The sequence below is a fragment of the Porites lutea genome, chromosome 4 (genome assembly GCF_958299795.1).
Source record: "Porites lutea chromosome 4, jaPorLute2.1, whole genome shotgun sequence".
NCBI classification, from domain to species: Eukaryota; Metazoa; Cnidaria; class Anthozoa; order Scleractinia; family Poritidae; genus Porites; species Porites lutea.
In genome coordinates, this window is record NC_133204.1 from 28,650,173 (window position 1) to 28,674,536 (window position 24,364).

At 39.6% G+C, this 24,364-nt stretch overlaps 1 protein-coding gene across 4 annotated transcripts; it reads right to left on the minus strand.

Moving 5' to 3' along the window:
• Positions 1-1,825: 1,825 nt before the first annotated feature.
• LOC140933213 (histamine H2 receptor-like) lies at positions 1,826-17,872 on the minus strand. 4 transcript variants are annotated; one of them, XM_073382728.1, is made up of 4 exons: positions 17,735-17,872; positions 9,729-10,060; positions 6,428-6,529; positions 1,826-5,165 (listed from the first exon to the last, which is right to left on the minus strand). In XM_073382728.1, the coding sequence occupies exons 2-4, from the start codon at positions 9,983-9,985 to the stop codon at positions 4,445-4,447; spliced, it is 1,080 nt and encodes a 359-aa protein (XP_073238829.1). In that variant the 5' UTR covers positions 9,986-10,060; positions 17,735-17,872; the 3' UTR covers positions 1,826-4,444. The 4 variants fall into 4 exon arrangements, with proteins under 4 accessions (XP_073238829.1, XP_073238826.1, XP_073238828.1 ...); XM_073382725.1 differs by lacking the exon at positions 17,735-17,872 and adding an exon at positions 11,091-11,244; XM_073382727.1 differs by lacking the exon at positions 17,735-17,872 and adding an exon at positions 10,513-10,629.
• Positions 17,873-24,364: the final 6,492 nt, after the last annotated feature.

Sequence of the window (24,364 nt, forward strand, 5' to 3'; positions counted from 1 at the left end):
GTTTATCGCAGTTAGCCCGAATTTCAGCCGTCTCCCCAAGTCTCAAACTCCCAAGAGAGACATCATCTCTCTTGGAAGTTTGCGACGCAAGGAGGCGGCTGAAATTCAGGTTGTTATCGCATCAGCCAGCGAGAGAAAATGAACGCTCGGGCTACAATAAAAATGAAAAAGTAATTGAAACAATTCGAAAGACCTTTTCTCAGTACTAAATATTAAAGAGAAGAAATATTAAATTAAATAAAAAATATAAACACCCGGTGCAATACAGGCTCCGGTAAGTTTATTACAATTTAACTCTTTCACCTTGATTGCACCAGCAGAACTCAGTGACTAGTGCATCAAAAACAGGTTGTGTAGTTTTATTCCATGAAGTGTAACGTTGCCATGAAAAGAAGAATAGTTTTCAGAAATAAATTATCTGTCATTTCGAGACACACTGTAGAAATTAAAAAGTTGATACATTTCTTTTTATCGGGAATTTTAGTCTTGTAATGACGCGAGAGTATTGTTCATTCGCAAAGCGAATTACGTCAAGGAACTTGACCTTTTTAAGTTAAGGGAGTAAATACGCGTTACAATTTAAAAATCAGTCATAGTCAGGCATTCTTGGCCCTATACTTAAAAAGAATAGGGAAGATAGAGGTTAAACTAGAATTTTTACTTCTGCACCATCTTTAGGTTTGCCCAGTCCTCTTCAGTGACCACCCACATGCGTACGCATACTGGAGAGCGTCCATACCGCTGTAAAATGTGTTCCCGTGGATTTGCTGACAGCTCCACGCTGACCAAACACCTGCGGACTCACACTGGGGAGAAGCCATACAAGTGTAAGATTTGCCAGCTCAAGTTTTCGCAGTCAGGAAACCTGAATCGCCATATGCGTGTGCATGAGCATTGACCTAAAGCGCATCTGCCGTTTGCATATGTTGCCATGCAAGTTCATCTTCGTTATTAATTTTTCAGCATTTTGTAAAATGTATTTTAATTCTTTCTGGGACATTTTCAGGCAAACTTAGTCGTAATTGATACCAGACTAAACTCAAGTTTTTTTAAAGTAGTTAATGTTATCTTTATTAATTATTGGAATGGAGGTACCTGAATCAAATATTTAGGACGTAAGATTCTCGAATGCTTTGGTCTTATTACCTAAGAGCAATTTTTTTGCACAAGGAAGATTTTTTTTTCTCCATTTATTTGTTTTAAAGTAAAAGATATTCTTTTTCTTTCAGTTCGTATCCTCGTCTGAATAAGATGATGATCATTAAAAAACAACAGCAACAATCACCTTCCTTTTCAGTACACAAGCGTCCCAAACTAAGTTATATGTGAGCGCATGTTAAAAATTAATTCATCTTCAGGGAAAAAAGTGCTTGGGGCGCCGGTGCTTTTTTTATTCAGATATGTTACCTTAATAGCTTGATCAACTTTGTATATAAATAAGACACTAAATGTAGACAAAGGCTCGCCTAATAGGGACGTGGTCGGACAAACGGGGTAATAATCTCTTTTCCAGATTCCAAGTCAAGAAGAGTGAGATCTGGGACGAGATTAACAAGGAAAGCGTAAGGTGGAAGTATTTCTATAGTATACATGTATACCGCTCCCATAGCTACTTGCTCGGTTGGCGACCTAATTGCAACACTGGATGCAGCTTAACTGTCTGCCAGAGATACGAAATACTGCCCCCCTCCCCCCCTCCTTCTCTCCTGTATAACAAGCCTGTATTTAGCGGACATATAGATAAAGAGGACACCAGTAAAGGTCAGCTGTCCCTTTGAACATGAATGAACATGTGAGGAAGCTCTAAGAAAATCTGCATGGAAGGTCAAGCAATAATGACAGGTTTTACTGAATGCCATTTCATTTCTTCCACGTTTTCTTAATCGTCTGGCCGTAAGGATCAGTTAATCTCTTTTTCATTAGCATTCAACATTTTTTTCTAAAGTTCGGGGCTGCACTAGATACACCACTTCTCACTGATTCGTTGTTGTTTTAGCTTTATTAGGTGAGATAAAGCCTGCGGACTGAACAGGCGCGAACGAAGTTATGCTGAAGGGATATGTAAAAGGGGACCTTCCCCGAGGGTACAGCGATCGCCAGGGATTTTTTTAACAGTAGCAAATAAAGCGAACAAATGAAATTCCAAATATTTTCTAAGCTATCCTAACTCTTTAAAATATGTAGCTACCTATCTTATATTATAAAAATTAAAATTATCCTGGATGAATAAACATATATTTCCTAGACTAAATAATATTATACATTTTCATCTCTTGGCGACAACTTCCCTATGTATCTATGATTCGTTTTCAACTCTTCTACATATACATGGCTCAGACATAATAAAACTGTATTTACAACTGTGGCCAAGGAGTTGAACTCTGAAGCACCGGGAAACCAGTCACAGCTGGACTTGAACCCGAGAGTTCCAGGTTACCTTTGGATTGGGCTGCATAGAAAAATACAGGCACCCAGAAAATGTGCGAAGGGCTTCGAGTTCTTATTACGCCCAGTCAAAATAAATTACGAACGTAATTTTAGTAAGAGGGGGTTCTCCTGTGACCATCATTAGGGAGTTTAATTCATCTCCTTCAATTCGTCAAATGTTGGTAAATTGTTTTGGGAGTTGAATTCTAAAATGTTTGTATCGAAGTTAAGGAAAAGTAAAAAAAGGCGTTGTGTTGTGTTCATGTCCACAACATAACGTGAAATTAGGCATTTTCGTGTCGTAGTCGTGCACTGACGGCAAAGAAATGTACCAAAAAAAAAATGCACGATGCGCGTGCAGAGTTGTTTCCTTGCTTATCTAAACCTATTGCTTTTCTACCGTTCTCGTTGCGGTCGCCTTCGCCGTCACCGTCGTCGTTGCTTCAGCTCCTTTTTAATATAACTCGCGGTCCCTGACAAACAAGATTACCTTGAAACTAGAGTCACACCTTTCCACAACGGTAACCTTAGAGACTGAAGTCAGTACTACGGCTGTTGTTGGGAGATGGCCGTTTTAGTTTGTAATCAGGTTACAACAAAAGTGACTAGTTCCGCTAGAACCAAATCAGTGGCCGTTGTGGAGAGGGATAAACAGACATTAGTTAGCTTAAGTGTATTTGAGCGACGCACGTCAGTGCCGGATCCAGACCTTTAAGATAAAGGGGGAGGGGGGGCGGCGGGGGCAGTCATCCAGACCCTTAGATAAGGGTGGGAGCTCCCGGGCCCCTCTCCTGGTTCCGCTACTACACGTCAACTCAACCGAACTAGACTTTTTACCTCCTTAGGCAACGGTTTTACCCAAAGGTTCGGACAAATCGTCCCTATCAGAGTAAAGACACGTCATAGAAATACAAATTAGGGAGCGTCGAGGGATATTTATAAAAGAGAAAATGCCTTACTTCTGCTTGGTGTGCGTCGCTCAAATACACCTTCGCTTAAGCTCCATGCTACGTTCCACTATCCTCTCTTGATGACGGGAAGTAGCGGTTCGCCCGTGTTTTAAGCCGCAAGAGAGGACTATGGGATAGATTCTTGTTAGTCTCTCAAATTTTGAAATTCCCGAACAAAAACTGTCCAAATTAATTCTTACGAATGAAATTTACAGGAAACTAAATATTTTATAATACATGATATAAACAGTATACGACAAGTAAAAAACTTGGTCAGATGGTACAATGTGACGTCTGCAGATTGTTGTAAACGTCATCCTAGAACTCTACAATGTCTCACTATCTTTTCTTGGGTGGCCGTTAGTAACGGTTCTACTCTAAGTTCGACTGTGTGTTTTAAAGACATTTTTTAACACAGTACGCCGGTGCAATGTGTTTTGTCTGGATGCCTTGCAACTATTTTCACATCACAGGAGTTAAGTACTTGGCGTTCCTATAGGCTCAGCAATATGTATTTCTACAGTCAGTGATGTTTAATTTCAAACCCATGTGGGGGGGGGGGGGGGGCTTACTCCCTTATATTTACCTTATAGCTATGTGCCGCGCCAACGGGTATGGTTTTTGCGCAGGTTTGGTCTGAAAACGAATATAGGCTTCTAGTTTGGTCTGAATTCGGTAATGGCTTTCTAGGGAATACGGGAAAGCATGAACGTATTTGTCGATTCAATTCCAAATGAATAAAAAAGAATGAGTAATATGCGAATTCGACATAGTTTTAAGAAATGTTTTAGTTGGCGTCCAAATCTAAGTAATGGTAACATAATTTCTGCCTGCGCCAGGTCTGAAGACGGGTATGGTTTTTTGCCAGGTCTGAAAACGAGTGTGGAAAATGAAAATTTTTTGGTCTGAAATTGGATCAGGATTTGGGGAACCGTGCGCCCCACCAAGAATTCCCAGGAATACCCACCCCCCCCCCGGATTTCAGATTTGGACTCAGTTATTTTCAGAAATGTTGTCTTTCTTGTTATTTGACTAAAATAATCTGATGTGACACCCATGGAACCTAATTATTTAGTAGTAGACAAATTATCAAATGCCAACGGTGTTGACTGTTGCTTAGTGGGTGTCGATGAATGTCGAACATGCGAGCTATGCCACGTAGAATCCTCAGTATAAGTAGGATATCGAGAACGACGCTCTCCGTACTCCTCGTCAAACGTGTCTCCAAGTTGACAGCAACCACACCTCGTACCCCGCTTTGCATGGGGATTGAACACATACTTGCCGTTTCTGTAGCTACACCGGAAAATCAGTTTATGGAAGGTGAAACGAAACTCGCGATTCCGTAAAGTGTATATAACAGGGTTAATACAAGAGCTTACATACTGCAGCCACTTTATCCACTGTATGGTATCCTCCCAATTGCATGAAACCCTACAATAGTACGACACTACATTGGTGATAAAAAATGGCGCCCAGCAGACAATGAACGCGCCAATCACAATCGAGAGTGTTCGCGCCAGTTTTATCTCAATCAAAACCGACCCAGTCCATTTCGCTCGATAGCTTACCACGCGGTAAATGTTTCCGTAGGAGAGGAGTATTATGAGAAGGGGGATGAAGAAACCGAGGACCACAACAAATAAAGCGTAGTTGAATTTTTTATATTCTACTCGAAATGCGGCGATGAATATAGAGAAGGTCCATACGCCTAAGACCGTCCAGCCCGCGACTTTCGTGTTTTTCATGCGATGTTTGTAAACAGTTGGGTAAACTACCGCTGCGAATCTGTAAATGAACAGAATACATTCGATAATGTCTGGAGAAAACTTGTGAATTTTCTTTGGCTTGATAAAAACGAAATTCTTATAATAAGTCAAAGAGTTAGTCAGTTAGCCAGACGGTCAGTCAGTCAGTCCTTTAGTCAGACAGCAGTCACTCTGTTAGTCAGTCAGTCAGAGAGCAGTCACTCAAATAGTCAGTCAGTCAATAATCACTGCAATCAGTTAGTCAGTCAATCAATCAGCAGTTCAGTCAGTCAGTCAAGCAGTCATTCATTTAGTCAGTAAGTAGTCAGCCGTTCAGTCAGTCAGACAATCAGTACGACAGTCAGCTAGTCATTTAGTCAGTCAGTACGTCAGCAGTCAGTCAGACAATTAGTCAGTCAGTCATTCATTCAGACACTCAGTCAGATAGATTCTCAGTCAGTTAGTCAGTCACTCAGTACGACAGTCAGCCGGTCCGTCAATCAGTCATTTAGTCAGCCAATTCATGGGTCAATTATTAGTCTTAATCGGAGCCAAGTTAGTCAGTGTTGATAAGTGAGAGAGTGAGTGCGTAGTATATAGTACCGTGTTTACTTGCATAAAGTATATCGTACATGCATTTCCACCTTATGCAGCAGTAAAGCGATCACATGACGTTCACTCACATATTGGCCGGCAAACCAAACGAAATTCTTCGCTAAATTTACACTATTCAAGTGAGTTGGATGTGAGTTAGTCTAGTCAATAAATTAATCCAGTCCGTTAGTCAGTCAGTCATGATTTAGTCACTAGATAACATTTAGCAACGAAATCTATTCTAAGCACCTGTCCAACAAGGGATATGAACGTCAAAAATACGGCATTAAGACGTTATTAACACGATTTTTTGGCAAAAAGGTGCAAACAGACACATAATACGTCGGAGGCGGCCTCTATACTTTAATTGTGACGTCAACCCCTCTACAGTCATTTTCTAAAAACAGGATACCACTGTCACTATGGTTATTACGTATTGACTAATGGCCCCATGTAAGGAAATCTAAGAAAGTGTTGGATCCTGGATTCCACGCCGTGGATTCCGAATTCTATGTAGTAGATTCCAGATTCTCTGTCAGTGGATTCTGGATTCCAGTCTTTAGTTGGATTCCGGATTCCTTGAGCTGTGTCCTGGATCCCAAAACATAGGATTCCAGATTCCAGATTCCAGAAGGCAACGTTTCCGGATTTTCTTACATGGGGCAAAACTAACTACTCTGAGTATTAAGAGGAAAAGTTATACGTAACCTGTCGATACTTATGGCAGTCATGTTCCAAATCGACGCTGTACCACATAAGATGTCAAAGATAACATAAGACTCGTACAATGGCCGGTTTCTTATACACCAACTGAGAAGAAAAAGAAACATTTGCACATCTGGCATTTCCAATACTTTAAATAATTATCGACTAAACTATTTAATCACAATGGAGTTGGGAGCAGATCTCATAAGGCTTCTGGTTCCGCGTTTAAAGATAAACCTACTACACAAATAATATTCGTTTTATACATCCTTGCCCTCTTTCCAATAGCCTGGGACCAGAGGCTGCATTGGGAGAAAAAAGTGAAAAAGGAAAATTGGAGTGGGCGAAACAAAAAATTTGGCAAGCGAAGCAAGCCGAGCGATAGTCTGGGAAAGGGAAAGGGTGACGCCGACCTCTCCTCCTTCCCAGTCCTTCCCTCGGCTCTCTTCGCTCGCCAATTTTTTTTTTTTTTCAAGTTGTTTTTTTTTTTTGCTGTTACACTCTGTTCTCGCATTTGCCCACACTGTGGTGGCCCCAGGCCGTGATTTTTTCACGAATTTTTTTTTTTTAAATGAAATCCCATTAAAAATGTGTCAGGTATTTGAACGTAGTGTGAGTGACAATATTCACCTATCCTATTGACCTGCTATACGGAGGGGAAATTCAAGGTTGATACTACCAACGCAGTGTTAGTATGTACGGTTGGTCAGGATTAACCCCATTGAGAAATGTCCGTTTTTTGACCGGTAAGCGGCCAAGTTCTTTAGGAACCGCGACGAAGTCGAGGTCAATGAAAACTGACGCAAAAAGCATAACATCAGGCTATCTTGACCGAACTACAGTCAACTCCCTTTATAGCGGACACTGGTGGGGATGTATTACCTGGCGAAGAAGTTAAACTGAGAAAAGAACTCTTTCTCGCGGGAAATCCCGAGAGGGCAAGATGCTAGGGTGGCCAATGAGAACGCAGGATTCGCTTCGGATCATGGCCGTTCGCGAATTCCGCCATATACAGTCAACTCTCGCCCAGGGGGGGGGGGGGGGGGGGGGCAGGGTACTCAACAAATTTTTATACGGGGAGGTTCCGCCCCGAGGTCCAACCCCTTGCCCGTTTATATACCATTTTTTACGACCAAGGTATACCCCTTTTCCACATACCTTGTTTAGAACTTTGCATCCCTTTTAAGTGCTGTAAAATGCGCTGTCGTTTGAATAGGAATCAATCACAACAATAGAACATCTTGTCGATAAAATTCATCTGTTAGCCCACTCGGCCCTTTCCAGACTCAAATGACAGATTTCCCTACCCTTTCGTATAGCTCAATGAGTAAAATCCCAACCCTCTCATATACCTGAAGCTTGATAAAGGTACCCGTTTCGGCCGGAGCCTCCCCGTATAGACCATTATAGGGAGTACCCCCGGGACCCTCGCCCTACGGACACCTCGCTATAACGGACACCCCGATAAAAAGGACAGTAGCTAAATTCCTGGCAAAAACAAATTACAGAGGTTTGACTGAAATAAACTCCCGCTATTACGGACTGACTCGCTAAAGAGGACGCTAACTGGAGGTCCCAACAGTACCCGCTATAAAGAGAATTGACTGTAATAACATGACTTATCCATAAACTAAAGGTGCAATTTTTTTCAGTGGTGGATACTCCCCTCATGTCCAGGATTGAACTCTGCAACGAAATTTACAAATTAAATTTTTTTCGTGATGACCTAGCGAAAACTACAATCAATTCTGGACATGTCTCGGACATTTCACCAAAAACTTTCTATCATTTTACAACTGAATTTTTCATTTTGCGTTAAGAAATTGTGCGGGGCGATAACGTTCGATCACTTGAGGTAAACCCCTGTTAACGGGTTACCCTGCAGCTCAGAATTGTTTTTTTTTTTTTTTTTGACTATCACAAATAATCCGGGGGGGTACTCTGATAATTGAAGAAGGTGCTCATCCTATCTTTCGGGGGTTAAGAATTCTCTCCCATCTTTCTTATATCTAAAACACCGAAGTTATAGACTACAGTAGATTTGCCGACGGAGGTAACTTTTTTCAAAGAGGGCCTTTTAGAGCAGTTTCGATCAGAAAAATGGCGGGACTTATATTTTGTTTTGTTAAATTTTTTGAATTAGAACCTCGTAAGGGAAAAAGCCCAGAAAGTAATTTCACGCCACTATGATCATTAAAAGTCAAGTTTCAAAAATTTACCCTTGTTTTCACTCGGCCAAGCTCACTAACAGCGTATCTACCTTGGCGAAAATCTTTTGGGCTGTTACCCTGTAATTTATTAAAGTTTGGGTAAAAATACGGGCTCACGACAAGTGGCGAGACTAAGCGGTTGAAGTATAAATTCAAAAGAAAGAAATACAAGTCAAACCGTTTGACGTTTGTAGACGTTGTTTGTTTAGTTGGGGGTATCCGTACTGTTTTTACTAAATTATCTTTACATACTAAACTATATGAAATATTCCGCAAACTTCGAGTTGTTAGGCTTAGTACGTAGTAAAGGTAGACATATAATAGCAACAGAAGGCATACACCCTTGAAATCTATCGAAAAAGCCAACGTAAAAGATTAAAAAAGACCTTTGTTGGGTCATTTAACTTCATTTGCATCCTTAAATAAGAGCTTACTTGGAAATTAAGACATGTAAACAAAAAAAAAGTACTGAATGCAAAGAGATAAAATTTGTAATCTTTGGAATTACGGGTCACATACTTCGGATTTCTCGCAATTATCTCTGACCGTGCAAGCTGCATGTAAACCTCACTAAAAATAACACGGGCTGAAAATTGATTCCTAATCCCCCGCAGAATTTTATTATTTTGAGGTCTTGAAGCGTTGTAATGTATTCGTGTTCAGTCGCGGGCACTATTTACCATTATATCATTCTAAGGGCAATTGCAGATATTGAAGGATTAAATAATAAAATACCATTAAAATAAACTGTTTCAAGGGTGGATTTAGCGAAAAAGAGCGATTTTTCTCTTGACGTGACTGTTGTTGTTGTTGTTTCAAATAATAACAATGATCTTACTCCCTTGCTTCGATTTTCATCCTGAAGCTATGCCAGTTCAAATTGGTTCCATCCGGTGCTTAAAAAGGAAGCTTATATTTATCTCGCTTTAGCACGGAATATTCTTTTAAACATGGAATTTCGTGATAGGTCCCAAGGGGACATTTGAATGATTTAATGAAGAGGTTATTTACAACGGCGATAGAGCGACAAGGGCTTTGTTTCTAAATTGCTTTTAGCTTGGGGTGCATAGATAACAACACAAATTTCCACTTACTCGGAGCTCCTGATGTACATCCAGAGAGGAATATTGATACTGCCAACCAAAATATCAGAAACCGCTAGTGATACCACGAAGTAGTTGGTCAAAATACGAAGACGCTTGTTCGTTGCGAAGGCCGCACACACCAGCGCGTTTCCGAAAATCGCGAACGCACCGATTAGGAATAAAAATATCAAGGAGGCCCAGAGAGAAGCATTGAGAGGAGGATTAGAGCATGGATACGATGTCGAATTCTCTGTAGCATTCGTCATAATCGGGTCACTGAGCGCCTTACGATACGATCACAGCTTCAGAATATTCTCCATGACATCTGGGAAGCACGGGGCCTGTATACAGAAATTTAACTAAGAATGAGCAAAGTTAATAATTCAAAATAGTTAATCTCAGTAGAGAAATCATCAACAATATTAATGCAGAACAAATTACGATGAAAATAGATAGCCGTCGTGCTTCGCTCAGACATGTCATACCGACGGATCCGTAACTTACAAGAAACAGAAGAGTCGCGTAATCACTGTCGCCTCCGTGACGCGCGGGCTAAACTTTCTTCGAACGTGCCCGCGCCGTCTCGCAACGTGAGTGCATCACGAAAAAATCTCTAAAGCACTTTCGAGCTTAGACGGTTCTATTTATATGTCCAACCGCGTTCCAGCAACTTTTATCGAAACTGTTTACTTTTAACAGTAGATGAAAAGTCTGTAGAAACGGCGTTTTATAGAAGCGGAAAAACTTTGTGAAACGCTCACGGGGGGTTAAATAAAGACAATTATTACCATACCTAAGTGAAGTTGTTATAGTAAATTATGTGGAAATGGGTCCTTATCGAAAAAGTCTGCTGATCCTGAGTCTACCAGAAACTACTAAGATTGTGGATGAAGTTTGTTTTCGGTTCCGAATTTAATATATACAAGCCCTTATCAATCCCTCTATTTTAATTTGGCTGAACCAAAACAGGAAATTATACGACATTGCGTAGTTTGCAAATGAAGGTGTCAAAAAGTCAATTAACCCAAACTGAAACAGAGTTTTAAAAGACAGATTTTCAATGTATCAACCGGGCCTGGAGACACTGAATTTAAAAGCTACAACGAAACGAACCAAAGCTAGAAACTAGAAACGGGATGCATATTGTCACCGGAAACGACTGTCACCAAAAAATACTTTCGGGTGAATGAAGCTAGTTTAAACTACAAGTATTAAAATTTTAATAAAAATGATTGGTTTGATTCTCGGTCGGACGGGTCAGAGCTTGCTTTGCATACAGAAATCACTTAAAAAATGTTAGGTCCTGAAAACATAAAGAGTCACCTTAACTATTTGTTCTTCTAGAATTAAACCAGCAATACTTTCACTGACCTCACTGGCATCAGAGATAGGCATCAATTTGGCCTCAGACGAAGTCTAACTTACTGCGAAAACTCAGTGTATCTGTTCTTCCGCCGATACGATGCAAAATTATAACTGCGAAACCGACTGCACCCAATCAAGAGGCGTGACGTAAAAAGCTATTGACGTTCCAAACTATTTCTTAAAGTGGTTATTTGATCGAAACATCTGTAGCTGTCAACAGGCGGGCTTTTAGCACACGGTTTTCATCACAGACTTATCAATATTTATTTTGGCATATAGTTAAAGCGGAATTTGAATTTTAATACAGCGACCATCGAACTCGCAGCCTCCAATAATTACCTGAATTGAGTTTTGCCAAATGAAATATTTAATTTGTTAAAGAAGAAATATATATGTCTGTGCATATAAAAAAATGAATATAACTACGGAAAGAATAGGAAATAATTACAGAATTGCAAAAAACTGTGGATGAAGTGTTATAGCACTGAATTGGTCAAAATTTAACTTTCGGATAACGAATGAACTTTTTTAGTCAAATTGATAACTAAAATTTATAACCAATGAATACAATGATCGACAGAATGACAAACTTTTAAACTGATAACTAAGAAATCTAGCCGGAATTGAAAATCCATAACAATTGATGCGTCGGTCCAACAACCACATCCGACACTAAATGTCCCAAATGGAACCAGAAGAGGAAAGTGCCGGATGACTTTTAAAGGACTCTCGCTCAGTCCAATATGATGTAGAGACATATTTTTGTAATCAAATCTTAGAACGCAAAGTGCCACCGGTACATGGGCGTCGAGCACCCCATTCAAATTTTCTCAAGTTCTCAGTTTTAAGAAGGTCCGCGCACGATCCTTAAAACTGGGGGTTGAAAACATATGTAGTGGGTGAATAGGACGTTTACGCGGGGACTGCCTCTTTTTTTATGAATGAACTATTTTTAAAAGCCATAAAACGGTGCACGTGCGTGTTAAACAATGAGAAAGTATTGCCCGATCCTCTCCCAATTTGAAGTCACTCAATCCCCTCTAAGATGTTAAAAGAGTTTAAAATATATTAATAACAATGTCAATGCTATAGATTTGCACTGAACAAAAACAAAACAGCAATAAAAACAAGAAGCAATAAACAAACAAAGGAATAAATATAAAAAAAAGGAAAAGGCAGGAAGGAGAAAAACCGGACGAGGAGGCGAGAACGCTAAACATTTTATCTCTGATGATCTGTCACCAGATATTAAACTTACCCTTTAGATCAACATAAACGTTTCAAAGCTGAAGTCTATGGGTTTTAAGTGGCCTTCTGTTTATACAAACAATGAATAGACTGCTCTCGAATTGCGCGCCGCTTACCTTTTTCTCTTGAAATTCGCCGAGATCTCGAGCAATCCCAGGCGTAACGCGTTATTTTTCCCGCCTCTTGCGTGTACGTGTAACGCGTGCTACCCCGATATCTTTGAAAAGATAAGAAGAACTTACTGCTCGCGGTCTAACATTGAGCTACATTGCATGTCACGAGAGTTTGGCCGCCCCCGGTTCAAAGTAATTAAGCAGGCAATGTTCGCGTTAAAGGAGTTATCAATAATATCGCTAAAACAAAATAGTGTGCTTTCATTTCCTTTCCATTCCCAAACTAAGGCCGAAGGGCACGGGAACAGTCGGAGCCGCAAATACTAACAATTCAAAATTTGTATCACTAGTCGATGTAGACTATGACTTGAAAAGCTACGTTTTGAACGAAAAAGGTATACTGCCGCGGTCGGAAAGGCTTTCAAATTTTGACTGTTTACCTTTTTTCTTTTCCAAAATCAGGAGACAAAACCGTAATATATTCCCAGTTCAAGAGATCAAGAGATCTAGATTTGATGATTTTAGCCCTGGAACCTTTAAAATGATTTATAGCAACTCAAAACACAGGAAAGGCACCAGCCAGCCCGGTCGGCAACTAAAAATTACCTCAGTGAAGTAACTCCGTCCGTTAGTGACTCAAAACTCTTGTTAAATTTTTTTGCTGTCCAATTTTCTTTTTCTCCTTTATCTTTGTTTTGCATGTTTTGTTAACTTCGCCTGGTAAGTCTGTGAGGCCGGGCCTTCCCCTCTCGCTGACGTGATTCCTTTTAGTTACATCTTTTATATTTTGTTTCCTTTCTGTTTGTTCATCAAATTACTCGAGTAGCCGTCTAAAGATTTGCCAAAAAACAAAACGAAAACGAAATTTTACCATGGTACTCTTCTTTTAACAAATGTTTCGCGCTTCTATACTTCTACTTCTTTTCTTTCAGTCTTTTTATTTCATGCTTGTTTTGACTCTAGTCGTTAAACTGGTTAATGTACGTAAGAATTCCTACTTTAAGGAGCAAATCTAATACTTCTTAGTTAAGTTACTTTGCCGTGTTATGTTCGTTTACAGAATGTTCCAGAATGCGGCTTGTCAGGCCTGAAATTAGAGAGGAATCTTTAGTTCAAACGAAGAAAACAGGTGGGAAAACTGTATTTTTAGAAAAACAAAGCAAAGACTGAATGACTGATTGTCATTTTCACTGTTCAAAGATTGATTCCGTACCCGTCAATAATGATGAAGAAAATTCTAAGTGTTTAAAATAGGCAATAACTAGTCGGCGCTATTTGTCAACAGTTTTCAGGTTTTGATCTAAGAGGTCGACTTGTAGCAAGTCTAGTTTTGATCGGGCTTGCAAGACGTCTTTTTTTTGTCAACGTGAATAAACTCATTACTAGAAGAAGTAGCTAGCCTGTTGAAACAATAAAATTTGTTCTGATCCATACGTATACTCTCCCGCTACTTAATGATTCTGATAAATTCCGCCTAGATAATGAAAAACATTACCCTCACGTTTAAGGCAGTGGTTTTGTAAGCGATGTGGGGTCGTTGGAAGACCATGGGTGATCGTCAAATATTGCACTAAACACTTAAGCTGGAGTTTCGCTATACTACCAACAGTCTAAGTAAATCGTACGGATCAAGTTTCCTTGCCAGTAAATAAATAATAAATGACAAACCCTGTCGTTTTATGTATAAACTATTCAAGTGATCCCAAATGTAGTTCCTGCTCAGTTGCTAAATTTGGCATATTCCGAATTTAGCAACGAAACTGGGCGTTTAACTTAGTCCGCGTCAACACTAATGCGTTTTCGTTTGAAAACGCCGCATACATTTCGATGCGCTTAGGCCTTCCGTCCACACTAATACGCTGAGCGTTTTCATCGAAAACGGATCGATTTGAAAACTCTCTTGAAAGTGGATCAAAACGAATGCGCGACATATCGTGTAAGTGTGAACCGTCGAAAAAGGTCGAAAACGCATCAAAATGAAAACGATGACCGAAAATATCACAGGCGATTGTGTTTGTAGCATGTGATAGAGTTTTACTCGCTTGACAACGTGCAATTCAATATTCGTTTTCGAACGTTTTAGGACCGGTCTTAAACATACCGGTATATAGGTTACTGGATTATTGCCGTCAGACACCAGAGGAAAGTATTCAATAATTATAACGGACGTCCTTCTCCCAATTAATATCACTGAATTCGTTGAACTTTGAAACGTCATTTCAGAGCTTGCATTTGTCTATTTTGTTTTGTTTAACGTTGACTTTTTTCTTCAGTACGTTTATTCCGGACCAGTTTTGCTTAAGAATAGAAAAATAGTCTGACTAGGTCAATAAACGTTTGGCATCCAATGATCGCCAGTGACTCGAAGTCTACTTCCGTGTTTTACGAACCTTTGAAGTTGTACAAACTCGACCGTGTCATGAAAGCCTCGCAAATAGAAAATTGCTCAAAAAACGGTCGTAACCTCTATATTAATTTTGCGATTCTCGAAAATTACATTTCTGAAACAGTCTCAGCTTTAATTGTAGGCAATTCATAATATTCTTCGTATTCAACCCTTAACATTAGAAGACCAACTCTTTCCTTCCTTTTGTGGGTTTTTCTGGCTTTAACTTCCTGTCATGGACTCATTAACCGAACTGTATAAGTGAAGTGTCGGATAATTGAGGAAATATACCCTAGTTTTTGGAAGGCTATATAATTTTATACCTTCCCTATAATCTAAGCTAAACAGGTGTCAGGTTTTTTTTATCAAGACTCTTGCATTAAAGACAATGATAAACTTTTTTTTTCCACAACTAGTTTTGTTCAAGATAAACAAAATTGTTATGGCGCTTCTGGCAGTAGGAAAGGTAAATTGGTTGTCGTTCCTCTTGCTGAAACAACATCTGCACCCGACTGTTGCAAATAATGAAACAGCCTTTATAGCGCCTTTAGAAAGATATTCTTCAGTAGTAAACAACACAAAACGTCGTGAATCTTGGCTGGTTCTATTATAAGTACACTACTTTGACTCTTGAGTTAAATTAAAGGGAAACTTACTGAATTAGACTTGGTGCTGTCTATGCGGTAAAATCATTGGCGATTCACGTATGATGTTACTAAATTGCTTACCAGTTACTGTTGGTGGAAAATTGCAGTAGCTACACATTTGAAATAGGTATGTTTCTAGCTGAATTTTATCGGTATCATCGGCGAGATATGTATCTGAACTACAACAGTACGTACCACCCGTCGACTGATTTCGCAGCAGACAATCTTTCTAAACGGTGCTCTGTTGCGTGGTGATATCTACCTTTAAGCCATTTGTTTGAAATTCGTACTTTGCGGTCCCTTGTTTTCGTGGCTCTCTCGTGACATTCGTGACCTGTGTATTATGGTTTTAAAATTTTACCTAGCAATACTGCGTCCATCCGGAAACCGACCCTCATAGGTTTGATCTTTGGGCGATATTCTGAGGTCCAAACGTTTGGATTAAACACGCAAGCCACGTTTCGCTTTTGTAGCAACGTTAGGGTTCTGAGGTTTGCGTTTACTAAAATCCGCACTGCCTAAATGAAGATGAAAACGACGTCGTTTCAACTATGTGAATTGCTTTGTTTGTTTACGCAAAATGCTTTTCTTTCTGCCTTTTTGTCTGTGTATTTTGACTATCTAAATTGTTGGGTTATAACCGCATTTCCTCTGATTGGCTGAACTTAAAACATTCAGATAGAGGTTGTATGAAAAAAGAGAAAATATGCTGTCAAAAAATACATGGGTCCGCTATTAGGTGTGAAAAATACACAATGAGTTTAAAGTTCTCTCAGTTAAGTCCATCATTTTTCTGCAGTATGGGTCAGGCTGTCATGAAACACATTCACGGTAAAAATGACACAATTTTTATTTATTGGCGACGTGAAAATAGATTTCAGATGGTCGGAAAACAAATTCCTCAAAATTTGCATAATGTTTTGTACGACTTGGCAAATTAAATTCAAGAACGAAAAATTAACTAAGGGTCAGTAATGTGATATGCAATTTTACAGCGTCGATAAACCTAATCGCTTTGTTTTTGTCATCCAAAACGTTTAATTTTAGGTTCTTTTAAGTATATTACTTTATATTAAAACTATATTTCATGCTTTCACCTTTCCAAGCTACGAGCCAGCGACTTATACAAGAAAAAATAAAACTAAAACCAAGAGGTCTGTTAAGTCAAATTTGCCGGAACGTAGTCGTACAGCTTACTGCTTCATTTTAATTGCAAAGGATAAATTATAAACAGGAATACCTGCTCCACCTGTTTAGCCAATCAAATTCTTAAAAAAACACCCTTTCGTTATTTTATAGTCAGCTGACCTCGTCCCCCGGGGGATCCCATATCAAAGGGAATGGTTCATCGCTTCGCCTCTCTCAGGGGTGTAAATTGCAGATTTTGGTCTTGCATGTCTCATTTTGAGACGCAACCAATTTGTCAATCTACACAGGAAGGTTACTCGAACTTCCTGTCTTTCTCCGTTGGATTTGACCCTGCTTTTTCGTTACTTTTACTCGGATGACTCGAATTTCGGTTAACTCGAATTCCCCACTGACCACTGACTCAACTGAACTTTGTTCGTTTCCCTTGATTAAACTACTCCGATAACTAGAATTCTGGTTTTTGTAACCCAACATGGATGCCATCGCAGTAGCTCTAATCAATAATCGGTAAAAACACTAATTAAAGCTATTAACAATACAAATAACAAACAAACTAACTAAAAAACAAAAGTGGACTGGCAAACAAACGCCGTCACGAATTGTATTGAGGTAATAGTATTCGATGTCAACCCAGTCCCTAGGGAAGAAGCCCTGGAAACGAGGTTACGTTGGCAATTAAGATTACTGTGGAGCTCCTGTGACTGTATAGCTCGCACTTGGTTGTTTGTTTTAAGTCTCCTTCTTAGGGCCAAACAAAGCTTGCTGGGCCACGCCTAAATTGGTGTCCTTTTGGGTTTTCTGAATTCTCATTTTTTGGCGAACACCCCTTTCTTGGCCTTTCTTATGGAAGTATCCCCCCCGGGCCAGGTGACGTTGTATAGTTACCTCACTTGTTTTACAGTATTGCAAATAATTCCCTTAAACACGGAGGACCATAGGTAGCGATGACCTCAACCACGTTGTGGCGTCGAGCGGTTTTAGTGAAAACAAGGGTTTTGGTGGGGTGCTCTCAGACTCGCAGGCTCATAAAACTTGTTCTCAGTCATTCTTACTGAAGGATTTTCCTTGAACACGTACGAATATAATGGAAGAAAATCAATACTTTACCAGTCGTATTTACCGTCCATTTGAACTAAGACGGGGAATCGATCAGAAGGACTGTTTGTGATTTTGAGTCGCCAGGAATATCTCAACGCAGGGATTATTAGAAACTCCTTCACAATATAATACGCTAAAAGGCAAGGCTTTTTTCGAGTTTGAAACTGTGCCTTACTGTTTCCTCAAGTTTCTAAACAACGAACTTTTTAAAAGATGTCGGTTTGTACCGAAGCTGATGAGTTCGAAATGGTGGAAAACGCACTTGATGAAATAAATTAAATTAACGTTCCCTGCGTTCCGTTCTCTCTTTATCAAAACCTATATCAAGCTGATTGCCCGAATATCGGCCGATAAAGAGGAAATTAGCCCCATAGAAACACCTACCAAAGAATGAAATGGTCGCCAACCACTTTATCATTTAACGATAACGAAAAATGTGCTTATCTGTGGCCGTCACAGTGACGTGCCCACAAAACCGTACAATACAATGGCCTAATATTAACCAATTAGAAAAATTGAAAAATAGGAAGATATTTTGGTTTAATTTAACCATCAAAAGTGCAATCCCTTTTTTGTCAAATTAAGAGGCATTTCACTAGTAAGTAGGTTCTAATGGTCAGACTTTTTGTATTAAAAGGGATATGCTGAATTCTTTTAAGCATCTGAGCGACGTCGCATATGATGAGAGAACAATATCTACTAAATGGGTTTCAAAGATTATTTGGTTTTAACTTCAGCAGGTGTAAATCAACACATGAGTAATATTCTGTCCAGAACAGTACTTCATTAGTTCGACTTCAGTTTCGGGATAAATTGAACTAATTCCTTTTTTGCTTGGCTAAATGTAAGTTCAGCTTACAATTGTTAGATAGAACTCGATTTTCTCCGGCCCAAGTATTGACATTGCCTATACAAACAAAGTGTAAGATTATGGCTGGTAAGGTTTATCCTACAGTCATGCGCCAGGTTATAGGCTCAGTCCCTGCATGTGGCAAAGTAAGTTGAAGGTCTGAACAGATTTTAGCGAGGTAAAAAACTTGACACGAAGTCTTGTAGCTTTGAAATAAATTTTATAAAACTAAATATTTTAACCATTGGGTGTTTGGTGGCACTTTTTTGAAGTGGAATGTTATCAGCAGTTAAGAGAGGATTTCTCCCTTGGCGTTTATTCAGTATTTTTCGGTTTTTTAGAGGATCTATTTTGAAGGGGAGCCGCTCCGACTAAAGTTAAGTCGGGCCCCAATTCGAGCTTTAATAAAATTCAAAAAAATATAATATGAGAAATATGAGATTCGAAGCTGGAAATTCATTAAACCTTTTGCTGTAACGGCGGTCGTCGGTCAATATTCGCTGGTAAAAGTGCACTGTTACCCTCTGACGTCATATAGATTTTGCAATGTTGCCCGCTCAGAGATTTTGGCGGGAAATACTTTCACTGTAAGGAACCCATAACCCGGAGCGAGCAACTCCCATATTAGGCATATGTCACGGCGTTTTTATGGACGAGCTTATTTTTAGACACATTTTAGGGCACGTCCGCGAAAATAAAATCTCCACCACATTTATGAGCCCATTCGAAGTACAAGATATCAAAAAAGAAAACTAAACGTTATTAAAAGGCAAAAATATCTTTTTTAGGTCTGTAGGTTTTGCTGACTGGTTTGTGGAATTTAAAAGATATTCAAAATTCGCACCAAAAACCGTTTTAAAAATAAACTGGCAATGAAAATGTCCTGACGCGAGCGCATGGAGCTTGCTCGCTCCGGGTTATGGGCTCCTGCATTGTTGTATGTCATGTGATCTCGAAGTAACCAGTGAGAGCGCGCGCTGTTGGAAGAAAATTCCAGACCATATTAGCGTTGTTGTTAGTAAACAAGCTTGGGAGGTAAACGAAAAAGGCACTTTATTTGAGTGTCAATGTATTTAGCACAAAAGAGCTCGAATTGAGGACACTTTTTTGTATTCTTCTCCAGGAGGCGGGACCTAGGCTTAGCCACAAGTTGCTAGGCAACTTTTGAGATTTTCGGCATTTTTTAAAATTCTCGGCAACTTTTGATTCTTTAGCATTTTTAAAAATTATTTTACACTTTTTTCGCGACGTTTATTAATTTCGAAAGAAAAGTCAGCTAAATTCAACTGATTTATACTACTGTGTGCCACTCAAAGGTCTAGCTGTGTTTGCGGGGTAAGGCAGGGGCAGTACCTTCATTTCTCAGTTATTTAAAGACCCCGAGTATTGGTCCGGAGGAAGAAAATGACCACGCGCGAAACCTGAAGGCTCTAAACGGTAGAGGCACGCCTCGTTTCACGCGTTTCGCGGCCACGCAGCTCGACGCTTGCGCGCGCGTGCACTCAGTCCCCCCAGTAAAATCTGAAGAAAAAAGAGACTGCTCACAGTGTCATACACCGCTCACTTAGTAACTCCTTTTTTCCCTAACGAATGTCCAGGCAAACTTCCCCCGTTCATAATTAATTCTGTCTTGCATCAAAAATAATTATGACCGGGACAAAACTTAACGAATCTACGTGGTACCTAAGGAGGTGACAAAAAAGGTGTTTATCATGTTTATCATTTCAAGCAAATGCCAGTAATTTCTTCCAAGGATCCTTATTTCTGATGTGGTAAATTCAACAACGTTTTCTTTTATTCATAGTACTGTGTCGAAGAAAAATGTAAAATATCATTCTCTTCTTTCATGAAACCTGCACGGACGGAAATGTAGTCGCGTTTGCATGTGCATATACTTTTTTCTGTTCCTTTATGGACTCTGTAAAATGACTAGTAAATAGCCATCGCTTAATAAGGGCCTTTCTAAATTAATTTCGCAGTTACCGTTTTATGAAGTAGTGACGCCTTTATCTTTCGACTTATTACGGTTTTCTTGCTACGGTTACCGTAGAAGAGGTGTGAATCGCTAAACTTTACAGCAAACTTTGAAGGGTAATCGAAATGCGTCGTGGATTCTCTCCGGCAAAGAAGCGTAACTTTTCCTTATAATTGCTTATCCGAGTAGTTAACTGCTTCGGTCAACTGGAAACACTTCATTTCTTGCAAATTTTTTTTTGAAGTTTCGACATTTTCGAGGGGACTGCATTATAATTTCAAAACCCTTCGGCGACCTTTTACCTCAAAATCATGGCAGTTCCTAAACGCGGTTTAGAGTTATGGGTTGATTAGACAGACCCACTTAAAGAAATGCTAAGAAATTTAGGTCATTTGAGCAAGTCACACACACGCTGGCTTGGAGAACAACATTGCTACGAATACGTTTCTTGCTTGTTACTCACTAACTTAATTTAGGTCAGTTATCATACTTACCGTGACTCTAGGTACGTGATTCGACTTAAAATGATGTTTCCTGGCTCCTCCTAACTCGCGCTTCGAGTCAAAATGAAGTTAAAATCAATGTTCTGTCGGAAACTCTATTTTGAGCAGATCAAGAACTAATAAACGCATTTCCACCAGTTAGCACGTTGTTCTTTTAAAGTGCAAATAGCTGTCCATGAACGAAGGCGAACGATGGGCATGTGAGTTAGTCTGAGCTGGGATTCTAAGCTATTACAAATTTACTTACATTTCCTTGCGTTAAATCAAGATTAATAAGGCTGTTTGCCGGAAGTCTCGAATATTTGCTGCCTCTAATAAATTAAATCTCCTATTCAATACTTGGAACAACCGTGCGCGTGGGCCGGTAAACAAGTCGTTTGCCAGTGATGTAGTGTCTTATTTTTCTGTCATTATGCTTTTTACAACGACTTTTCATTGTAACCAACTACCTGTAGTGTTACTACGTGCTTGATGATTGATACTTTCTTGGTGGTAGTTTTTAATTTTGCTCGAAGCGGGGTCAGTTTTAATCTCCCACTAGAACTTCCTTTGGATGAAGCAAAACTGTTTTCGGCCTTTCGGCCTTTCGGCCTTTCGGTCCTTTCTGCCGGATCAAATGTTGCAAAACTTGTCAATTTTCTTCAAAAGTTTGCTCTAATCATTGCAGAACATGACATTTTTCTGAATTACAGGATGTAATTAAAGTTCTGGGTAAATTTTGTTTGATTTTGTGTCTTGAAAGAAGAAGTGGTCTATGCCGAGAAAAAACGATCTCGTTATCGAAGACTAGAATGCTTCTTGCTGAGAGAGATCCATTTGCTTGCTGGGCGACTAATGAACTTGCGATGAGTCACCGGGACGTTAAGAGTTATTAAAATCAATGGCACGCTGAAAAAGCAAGACCGACGTCTGTATAGTCGGAATAAACTATCTCTGATAGACTGTACTTTTTTTATAATAATACAAACTTGGTAGGCCGTCACATTCTTGATTGATGTTTGAAAAGTTTGTTGATCAGGAAATAGTTATTAAAAAGACGGCGGCCAGTATTTTCAAACATGCACCTGTTGTTTTGGTTCAATTTTTGTAACGACCCGTCCGGTCGATGGGTGTCCTTTTTTTTGCTCTATTAACATGCGACAATATTCAATTTTAACCGGGGCAAAATTAAAATGCCTCCGTTCCTTCGTGTACATCTAGTGAACAAATTCTCTGAAACAAGAATAGAAAACGCCCGTCTGCAGAGTATGGCAGAACTCGACAAGATCTCTTGCGTACAGAGCCAATCATTAGCCGCGTGCACCCCTTACAACACGACTTTTTATACCAGAATACGGGTGCATGCCCATAGAGAGGCTCAGTACTAAAAAGGTGCGAGTTTTAGGCCCCTTTCCATCCGTTTTAGATGACCTGAATTTCAAATTTTCCCGGGGGAGCATGCCCCCTGACCCCCCTTGTACGTTCACGCTTTACTGTCAGTTCATTCAAAAGCAGGGCTACAAACGAGATTACAGACAAATTACAAGTCCATTCATTCGTATATAACCTCGCTATACTGATGAGAAAGCAAAAGTTAAGGAAGGGATGTGGAAATGATGTCGGGGAACTGAGAGGTTAGGATAGATTTGATTTGGCAAAAAATATCATGGCTGCGCCCCTGTAAATCAGCTGCAAATCTGTTTATAGGCCCAACGCTTCCGCCTGCTGCCGCGTGCAATGCTACGATTTTGGGGTGCGCAAGAAGCTTTTTTCAAAAAAGGCTCGTGTGTGCACTTGCCATGCATACTCTGCATACAGGAGAAAACGTTTAGTGGTTACGCCGAACCTCATTAATTTTACTATTTCTTGTCAAATCTACCATAATCTATTGTTTCTTTACCACGTGGTAAAATCATTCTATACGGTCACCCGGTTTATTGTGGTTCTGTTGAAGCCCATTTGTTGTTTTCTGAACGACCGTTAGGTTTTATATTAATTCAGCAGAGTTATTAAACAGCCCACAGCATCCTTTGGAATAGTCAATCATAAAGCTATTGCTCTGTTCTTTCCATGTGTTTACATTAACGTGCTGTGCTTTAAAAGGTTTTTTATTGTCGATTGTAAAAATGACAGTTTAATTGTTGCCTTTGTGAAATTGTGAAAAGCGTTTTCTGCAGTCACATCAGCATGAGTCATAACCGCAGCATGCAGAAAGATCTTCTCTGAAATCTGAAAGGTTTCACATTCGGGTAAAACATTTCCTATCATGCACACGCTTTCTCCAGGGTTAAAAGTTTACGTTTTGACCACTTTCATTCAAAAGAGGGAATGTTGAATTTAAACGCAAAAAAGCGGTTAATATTGCATTTACATCTTGCCATAGTGTTATTGCCAATTTCTTATAGCAGTGTATAAAACATTTTAATAGATGCAATACACAGTTAAGATTGATGTGATAATTCTTTTAAAATCTAGGAGAATTTATAGCTGTGTATTGCGTCTAAACTAATTTCTTATCTTATATACATTACTGATACTACCCCACAAGCTTTTAATGTTATTTTGACTATCAAAATATATCCCTGTTTAAACGAAAGTTGTAAGGACTGAAAATGGTAGTCTTCTGATAACGTGTCTCAGACTTTAAACAACTGCTGTTAAGTTTTCAGTTTTCACCCGCCCGTATTGCTGCAAAAACGTCACCCAAACAGTGCACTCGAAATGTTTTAAACTTCATTGCTATGAAACCATCTCGTCTCAATTTGTCAAATGTTAGCGAGTTTTTCTGGAGATTAGCTCTGAAGGTCTGTACATACAGTAAGTTTAGATAAAGAAAAAAGGAAGATAGCGATCTCGTATTCACGTTCCCCATAGTACATGAAATGATTACGAAGTTTAACGTCGTAGTCGAACAACTACGGTAAAGAACTGTACGTGTTTGCCGTTCGGCTCGCTGCCTTCTTCGACTTCGTTGCTTTAGACCCTTATTTCCCGGCAAAACTCAGACTGGACCCAGCTCATGTGTTGGTCTAAAATACGTCAATGCGGTTAAAGTGTTCTAAATCTAAATCTTTTTCCGCTAAAAAGTCCAGAATCCGATGAAGTCGGATAATCAAACGGTTGAGTTCATTGTCCGTGCTCAGCAAGTGTCCAAAGGAAAACTGATAGGGCTGCAACAATTTATTGCGCGATCGACTTTCCCATCCTTCTTTTCTTTCGTCTTTGCCTTTTGTCTCCCCGAGTCTCTCGATTCCTTCCTTGCTCCTTCCCGGTATCGATACAAAGTTGTTTTGATACGAGCATTTCGATACAGGTTTATTCAGTCGAAATGT